Source organism: Astatotilapia calliptera, chromosome 12 (genome assembly GCF_964374335.1).
Source record: "Astatotilapia calliptera chromosome 12, fAstCal68.1, whole genome shotgun sequence".
Taxonomy (NCBI): domain Eukaryota; kingdom Metazoa; phylum Chordata; class Actinopteri; order Cichliformes; family Cichlidae; genus Astatotilapia; species Astatotilapia calliptera.
Window position 1 is genome coordinate 27,980,539 of NC_137433.1, and position 8,954 is coordinate 27,989,492.

General features: G+C 38.2%; 1 protein-coding gene across 1 annotated transcript; it reads left to right on the forward strand.

The window, feature by feature from the left end:
• The first annotated feature begins 1,096 nt into the window (after positions 1-1,096).
• On the forward strand, positions 1,097-8,479 carry LOC113033733 (corticotropin-releasing factor-binding protein-like). The gene is made up of 7 exons (XM_026187798.2): positions 1,097-1,240; positions 1,396-1,483; positions 2,267-2,424; positions 3,717-3,927; positions 5,106-5,260; positions 7,559-7,679; positions 7,971-8,479. The coding sequence occupies exons 1-7, from the start codon at positions 1,160-1,162 to the stop codon at positions 8,123-8,125; spliced, it is 969 nt and encodes a 322-aa protein (XP_026043583.1). The 5' UTR covers positions 1,097-1,159; the 3' UTR covers positions 8,126-8,479.
• The last annotated feature ends 475 nt before the right edge of the window (positions 8,480-8,954 follow it).

Sequence of the window (8,954 nt, forward strand, 5' to 3'; positions counted from 1 at the left end):
GACATTGCCTATTTGATGATTGTGATGCTCCTGCATTAGTGTGATATGCAAGTAAAAATAAAGCGGGAGTTCTTCCTCCTGACTGTGTCAGTAAGAAGAGTCCATCAAAAAATAGAGTCGTATTGTATTAAGATTCATTTCGATCCTTATTACAGAGATGAATGCACACTGAAGAGTTCAGTGGTGCAAAACCCAGAGGCACTGGTCTAGAGACACATGTGGGAGAAGTGGTATCAGATGAGTCATCGTTCATCACGTCACAGGGCAAATGTGACGCACAGAAAGAGACTGGTACAGGCATGAATGCTTGACCTCCACTGTAAGGGGGATCCATAACCTCTGTAATAGCTCAGGAGTATTTTGCTATCATTGTTTGAGTGCATTTTTCTCCTTAGAGTTAAGGATCACTGCAAATCAAAATAAAGTTGTTCGGAGTGATCCTAGTAATCCTACCTACCCAGTTATGCAGTTATAGTGAATCATTTCTATCCTTATGGGAGTGGTCCCATCCAGGGTGACAACACAAGAGATGTCACAGAAGGACTTATTTGTAATGTAAATAACGTGAATTATTCAGTTTTGCTGGAGCAGTTAACAGATTTCAACCTTACTGAACACAATGAGAGTTTCTGGACAAATGTGTTTCCAGCACCACCATGGCCATCAAAACAGCAAATGAGGGAATATCCTTTGGGGAAAAAATACGGTTCATCCCTCTTATCAGTGTTCCTGAGACTTGAAGAATCAATACCAACAGTATTTGGCAGTTCAAATATGTCCCACGAGCTATTATTTTTCAATGAAGAGTCACCAAATTGACCACAAAGCACTATGTTAGCCTGTCTACTCAATGTTAAGCTGTGTAGCGATTTTAATAAACACTGACATGTTTCAAGTATTGCATTTCCTCCAATGAATTCATACGCAGTAATTATTAGTTTCTAAACATCTGAATTCCCTAAAAACAGCCTTGAATGACCGCTTTTATTCACTCATTATCAAAGTCATTTTTAAGTCCGCACGGCTAAATGTTTGTCACTAACCCTCTGATGTCGGCCTGCCTGCCTGTCTGGGCTGCTATAAAAGCTGCGATCTCACAGGCAGCTCCGTTATTCTCCCCTCAGCTTCAGGACACACTCCTCGAGAGACGCACTTCAGCATGTCGGTGGCTCTGCGCACACAGCTGTTTCTCTTTCTTATCTGCGTTTCATTAAGGATGGGGCTCGCTCGCTACATCGAGGTAAGGTCGCGTTTGTAGTCGAGCAAAGTGGAATTTTTGATCAAGTGAGGCAGTCTGAACTCATGTCTGTCAAGTTTTTATGAGCAGCCCAGAGATGAAATCTTAGGTTTTCTGTTCGTTTGTATTTACTTGTTTGTTTTCCTTCTTCTTTTCAGGACAACGAAGCCTCAGATGGATTATATTCTTTGCTGAGTTTGGCCCAGAAAAGAGAATCAGAGGATTTTATTTTCCGCCGACCTCTCAGTAAGAACTGCTTAAAAATAGCTTTAAATCACCGAATTATAACAATTGCTGGATTTAAAACAGTAATTGGGTGAATGTTTATTTATGCACCAGTGCCCATTCAGTCACTTAATTAGAACATAGGCTACTAAACACGTTAAATAATTAATGCATTAATCCAAGCAAACATTTTTAAATGAAAACTGATGCTGTCCTCTGAGTAACACTTTGACCTCATGAGAAATTATTAAGACTAAACTCAAATCCAGTATGTTTTCTGAACCCAATATATGTGTAATGTAATGTATCTGGCTGTGTGTGTGTGTTCATATGTGTGTTTGCCTCACCTGTATTCTGGGGGTGTATATATTTCATAGTCACTTATGGGGACCAATCCAGTTTGGTTTTTAATCTTTAATTCTACTTTGGTTACTTGGTGTGGTCAGGGTAGGTTTGGGACTGGGCGAAGGTTAGTTAACGTAAGTTAAAGTTTAAGAGTTAGGCGAAAAGTTGTTATAGTTGGGCTTAGGGACCAACTGTGGCTCAGGAGTTAGCATGGGCTGTCAAGCACTTGGAAGGGCAGTGGTTTGATCCCCAACTCTTCCATTCTACCTGTTGAAGTATCCTGGGGTATGATGCTGAACCCTGAGCTGACCAAAAAAATGAGTTTGGGTGAATAAGACTTGTAATAAAAAGTGCTTTGGGTGCTCAGCTGGGGAAGAAAAGCTCTAAGTACTAGTCTCTAGAATATTTAAATGTATTTTTGGTCTGAAATGGAAAACTGACTGTGTGTGTGGTTTGTAGGATGCTTGGACATGCTGGCCACTGATGGCCTCTTCACCTTTGTGGCATCAAAGCCACAGCTGGCATGTGCAGCTTTCATCATAGCTGAGCCCAGTGAAGTCATCAGTCTGGAGCTGTCTGACGTCAGCATCGACTGCAGCGCTGGAGACTTCATAAAGGTTGGCGCACACACTAAAAATAGCCCCCACACATATCCAACCCCTCTTTTAAGTGAAAGGCAGGGACTCCAAGGCTTTTTTCGGTTTAAACTCTGAATTCTATTTCATCTTCTTCCTGTGCATTTGAAATTAGGCCAAACAGGGTTAAGGCGGCGTTTAAGGGCCAAACACCACACTGGATGCTTTCTGCATTGGTCACATTACTCAGAGCAAGAGTGGGAAGAGAAGGCTTTAGTTCTGAAGCCAAGCCTGCCAGTGCAGATTTCAGTTCATGGCATAGGGAAAGGGGGACATTAGAATTTCATAAAGCCTAGGTTTACATGCATGTGATCTAGAAACCAAGAGCAGATTTGTGTAAATATTAGTAGGATTAATGTGCTCAATAAAACAAAACAGCACACCTCATTTTAAGACATGAGATTTACAGAATATTTTTAGAATGAAATTCATGTTGGATTATGCTTGTAATTAAATATTATTCACAGCACAGTAGTGTAGAATGTGCTGTATGGCATGTCGGATTACCCAATAAAACATGATGATTCATGTCTTAAGTTGAATAGAAAACACAAAGATTTGTTTTCACCAACCCACTGGATCAGAATCATTTTTATTTGACCAAGTCTGTGCACACAAACCAGGAATGTGACTCCAGTTCACTTACTGCTGTCAGCATGCAAGAAAGAAACATATAGGGCAGGGGTGTCAAACTCAAATACACAGTGGGCAAAAATTCAAAACTGGAACAAAGTTGCGGGCTAACGTTAGTATTTATTGAAATATATTTATTCCTCCAGATATAAGAATGAATCTTTTCTTATGTGCTCAAACACGTTTTGCTGAAAAACTGAATCTGGAACAAGCAAAGCTTAATACTAAACAATATATATATTAGCTGTATAATACCAGTAGGCCAGCTCTGATAGTAATTTGGTATGGCTTCGTGGGCCAAATGTAATTAGGCTGCGGGCCAAATTTGGCCCGCGGGCCAGAGTTTGACACCTATGATATAGGGGGAAAAATCTTGGCAATTAGATTGCTTGTTTCTTTCTGTAAAAGCGAATTGGCTTCTTACATAAAGCTGATGAGTTATCTCTTAGTCATATAGTTAACAGCTTAATTTGGACATGCTAGCTGTCCTTGGCTTCTTCCACATTTTAAAAATTTATGCCTTGTATTTTCAGACACTGCTTCATGTTTTGTATGTGAAGGTGTGGAATAAGTGTGCTGAAATTAAGTAAGTAAAGGCATTAATTTTTGTATTTACTACATATCATATGTTCCTCTTCAAGATATTTGATGGCTGGGTTTTGAAGGGAGAGAAGTTCCCCAGCAATCAGGACCATCCTTTACCCCTCTACGAGCGCTACACAGACTACTGTTCCTCCACAGCACCAGGAGCCACCAGCCGCTCTTCTCAGAATGTTGCCATGATCTTCTTTCGCATTCACAGCCCTGCTAGTGGCTTCACCCTCGCTGTCAAGAAACTATACAACCCTTTCCGTGAGTCTTGTTATGCATCACTAAGATCAGTTTGTGGCCAAAACATCTAAAACCAAACATTAAAACACTTTGAAGTCTTCGCGTAAAAGATTTGTGTTATTTTTTTGTTTTGTTTTTTTTATATGTCTTGTGAAATGAGGGGTACATTTGTGTGCACGCATGAGTGTACTTCCTGGACATTTGTGCTTGGTCGAGCTTTAATCAAGGCCAAGAGCGAGCGTAACGAATTGAGTGAGAAGGATGCACCTGTTTTCCAGCTGTTTGACAAACACAGCGTTAACATTGTGTCAAGAAACATAACTGTCACCGTCTGGCTGTAAGACAAAGACAAGGAAATAAAGGCTGCAGACAAAAAAAAAAAAAACCAGCAGTTTCAATTAATTATTTATAGGTTAACAGTGGTTTATCCCCTTGTTCACCATTAAGTGCAACCGTCTGCAGTTTAGGCCTTATATATGATCTAATCAAAGTGACAATAAAGCTACCTCACATATTCCATGCAACATAACAGTGTTACTCATTTAATACATAATAAAAGTCAGAGTGTTTCTAGAACATTCCTTAAATCTAAAAGTTTGGCTGGCAAACAGAATGGAGCTAACAGCTATATAAAAGTATGGATAAACGACTGAAATTGTTAACTAGCTCCACAGTCTAAAGTTTAGACTGACTTAAACTGAATGATATGTATAAATGTTTGATGGAGGAAAAGCAAAAGTAACAATGAATGAATGATCAAAATGGTAAGGTAACCGTTACTGATGGGTAATATTTACCAATGGTAAGCTAGATGGTGACTGTGATAGTGGCTCTTACCAAAAATTGGATGTAAAAGATACACATACAACATTTAATTGTTTAATTAACAATTCAAACGTCTCTCTTCACATTTGATTAGCTCGGTTTCTTTACAACAAAAATGTGAAGGGAACAATATGAACAAAGTGGCAGCATTTTCAGACTCCCTTTTCCGTAATGCTTTTATGAATTCACTTTTCTTTCTTTCTTTCAGTTCTGTGATCAGAACTAGAATTGGATTTCCTTTCCAGCTGCCACCCGCTGATTCTGTCCTCTTTGTGACGTGAAGTGTCAGTAATGAGTTTCTCAGGTTATGGAGAACTAGAAATGTGAAATCTCTTCTCCTGTCTGTGCATGTGTCGATTTGTTCGTGTGGAAAGCCTGTAACATCATGTCTCAGAGTCCAGAGGGAAGCTTCACCATGGTGATGCCACATCAGCGCAAGAACTGCAGCTTCTCCATCATCTACCCCGTGGAGATCCGACTGACAGAACTCAGCCTGGGGCAGGCCAAAAGCAATGAGCTAAGTCCACAGGTAGATCACACACATGCATACACGCATGCATGTGCCCACAGTCACACACACACAATCTTCTTTTCTCTGTGAAATAAATATCTTACTGAGGCCAAATTCTGACACTTTAAATAGACCTTTAGCTTCAGCTGGACATTTTAAACGCATTCAGAGTGTGATATATTTTTTTTTTTATTAAAGCTATTAATAATATTTGCATGTTTGTCTATGTCATCACACAAATTTTATTAGTACTTGGCAATTTTGATTTTAATTTTATTTTAATTTAATAAAGTATTGTTTAACTACAGAGATTTATTAATTTCATTTTCCTAACTGTAATGGGGAAATCACTTTAACTGATCGATCAGAGCTCAGTAGGCGTAATTAGCACTGGGATGTCATCTTCCTACATCTAGAGGGAAGCTGATGAACACAGGAAATGGAAAAACAAACAGTTATGAGACTGAAACTAAAGTGAAGCCTGGAGCTTGAATGAAGCCTTTCAGTGTAGAATTTCATGTTCTCATTGTGCCAGAGAGGACTTTCTTCAGGTATTCAGGCTCAAAAGTATGTTATGGTAGGTTAGGTTAATCCAGTGGTCCTCCAACTGTGTGGCGGGTTCAGAACAGAGCCACTGCAGTTGGAGCATGGAAGACTAAGGGAAAAGGATGTAAACTAAAGTTGGGCATGCCAGAAAAAGTTTGAGAACAACTGGGTTAATTGGTGATTTTATATCATGAATGATGTGATTGGTCCACCGTCTCACTTTGTTAGTCCTATTACAGATGGATGACCATTCTATTCATACCAGAATCTATTAGGATAGTTTCCAATTTTCTGTTGCATTCACCACATGCTGATATTATACCACAGTCAACTGAAAATATTGTCATTGAAAGTAATCCAGGATTTTGGAGAGTCATCCAAAAACAGTGTTATGTTTGGCAAATTGGCTGCTGAGCCTCACTGCCACTGTAAATTACTCTGTGTTCATAAGTCCCACTCCAATAGGTGGAAAAAAAGAAAACAGAAAATAAATCCTCAATGGCAAATGATCTAATGAGACTAAATGAAAACATCACTGTGGTTAATAGATGGAAGAGTTTTAGCAAACCACTTTAGCTAAACTAAATATTATTCATTGTGTGTAGATTATAATGTTAAACCCTCATACTAAATGTTTGAAGATGATCCTCAGTTTTTAATGTTAAATAAGGAATAGTAATGACAAATGGAGTCAAAAATAATAACCATAAGTCTAATAAACATTTTTAATAACAGTTTATGAATTTTAGAAAAAAGCTAGCAGGTGAACACAGCAGAGCACTTACCAGTCATATCGAAGTCTTACCCCTGAAATACACCATGTCCTTGACTTTTCATCTGTTACACAGTTTTGTTCGGTAAAGTGCTTCAAATCACACAGAGTGTTGCAAGGGCAGAGGGTGTAGTTTCCACGGGATCTTTTATTTTGAAAACTGACCAGATTTTCTGTGACATTCCTGTGCCTGATGTCCTGCCCTCCTCATCTACTCTGTGCAGCTTGACAGAGCCTCTGTTAAATAAACAAACAAATGTATAAATACATTACATATAAATACAACAATGCAGAGAAGCTTCTCTGGTGTCTGGTAGAACCAGAACGCTAAGCAGAGGCTCCCAGATTACTACAATTTCTGCTATAATGACAATTCCACTATTAAAAAAGTGAGGTTAACTAACGTTAACAAGAGCTGAAGTGTGTAATGGAAAATGTGTTAATGGAAAAAAAAAACATAAATAAGTAGTACTTATTAATTACTTAATTAATAGTAAGTAATGAGTAGTCATAAAAGCTATTACATGAAATGCAACTCTCTATGAATAAGGGAAGGAGAAAAGTGGTACAAAGCATGCTCATAAAGGTGTAATATAATAAATAATAAATTAATAAAGTAAAATATTCATTTTTAAATATCTGAAAAACAACATCCTGTTAACTGCCTCTGTTTAAATTCTGAGGAAAACTGTATGTATTCCAAATTCAAATATTAAAAAAATCGTTTGTGTAAACATTTTTCAGTCAAATGAAGTCATTTCATTTGAATCCTTTGCAGTATTACTTTTTCATTGTGTTACAAGCACCTGCTCAATAGAGAACCATGAAACACTGGAATCACATCTCCACTTGGTTGGCCTTTTCCAGGTTAACATATAGTACTTTTATTGGTCCAAAGAGCTCCACAGGAAGTTTTAATGGCAGTTTTCTATGTAACAAAGTAAAGTCTTTATCTGGACTTCACCATCAAAATATTTTGTTGATCATTTATTTTACAGAGACTGGCGTGGTCTGGCTGCTCAGGGTCAGGTGACTATGTGGAGCTGCTGGGAGGGAATGGGGTGGATACCTCTAAGATGTTCCCTGTGGCCGACCTCTGTTTCTCCCTCAGTGGACTCGGTGAGTCTGTGTCCATCACTGTGTCCAAGAAACACTTTTACTAGTAATTATGATGTGCTGTAAAAGAGTCCTACAAAATAAAAACATCCCACATAGTGAAATATCCAATGCAATTCACATTTTATGTTTACATATATTTGCTGTTTTTACTTGTAAAAATACTGCAATACAGATACAAAGTAAATGTTTTTGCTGCCAATGTAACCAGAGTAAGTAGGGCTGGCTACAGAACAAAAATTCTTGGATGGTAGAGTGTAAAGTATGTGTTTTCCTCTCCTTGTGGCCCTTCAGCCCAGATGAAGATTGGTTGTGATAACTCAGTGGTGAGGCTCGTGTCCAGTGGGAACTATATCAACCGCGTTTCCTTCCAGTACCGACTACTGGAACACAATGAGCTTCCCAAGGCCCGAGAGAACAGTTTGGAAAACTTCTGCACTGTGGAATAAGATGTCACAACACATACGCATATGTACACTTGTGAGCACACACAGTCATTCATCTCTCTGTTAAAAAATACCACTTTAATGAAAGTGTCACATTTAACTAATTGTATTAGTAAGTATTTTGTATTGTATTTGCCAAATATTTTATTAAGCTATTATGTTAGCTTTGATCATAGCCTATTTATTTAAAAAGAATATTCTCCTTAAAGTTATGGGTGATAGTGGATTTTTTTCCTTTTTAATTATTTGTCATTAAAATTTGTTGTTTGTGGTTTTTAGTTAGTTTGACATCCCTGCTGCCTCTTTTCTTTATATTGCCTCGACGATTTAAGAAATAAATATGAACTGCATGATGAAGCACACTTTCACTGTTTTTGTGAGCAGCTCTCCTTTTCCAGGTCTACTTCGATTTCATTATATAACTGCATATTCCCTCAGGGCTTGCTTTACTGGCATGTTTTGTGGCATCCATCCATTTGACTGATTAATGCTACTTTCTTTAGAGCTGAAGAGAGAAATGCTTTAATCTGGCCAGGCTCTTAATACATAGAGTGATTATGAGCTACTGCATTTTTATGAGTTTCTGTGAGACTGAATTTAAGTGACGTGAACTTGAATTGCATTTCATTAAATTTAATTCAATTAAATTCAAGTTAATTTATTGTAGCACTGAATCGTGACAGCAGTTGAGAAGTTCCAGTGCACTTTATACTGCGAGGTAAAGACCCTGCAGTATTAGTGAGAAAACACCAACAAGTAAGCACGATCTTGGTGACAGTGGAGAGGAAAAACTCCTTTTAAGCAAGAAGAAACTTCCAGCAAAACCAGACCA

What these genes read in the sequence shown, in the direction of transcription:
- LOC113033733 (XM_026187798.2), top strand. Translation starts at nt 1,160, where the DNA reads ATGTCGGTGGCTCTGCGCACACAGCTGTTTCTCTTTCTTATCTGCGTT. An exon ending in GCGCTGGAGACTTCATAAAG is followed by an intron (nt 2,425 to 3,716) that starts GTTGGCGCACAC and finishes TTCCTCTTCAAG; the next exon opens with ATATTTGATGGCTGGGTTTT. An exon ending in GAAACTATACAACCCTTTCC is followed by an intron (nt 3,928 to 5,105) that starts GTGAGTCTTGTT and finishes TCGTGTGGAAAG; the next exon opens with CCTGTAACATCATGTCTCAG.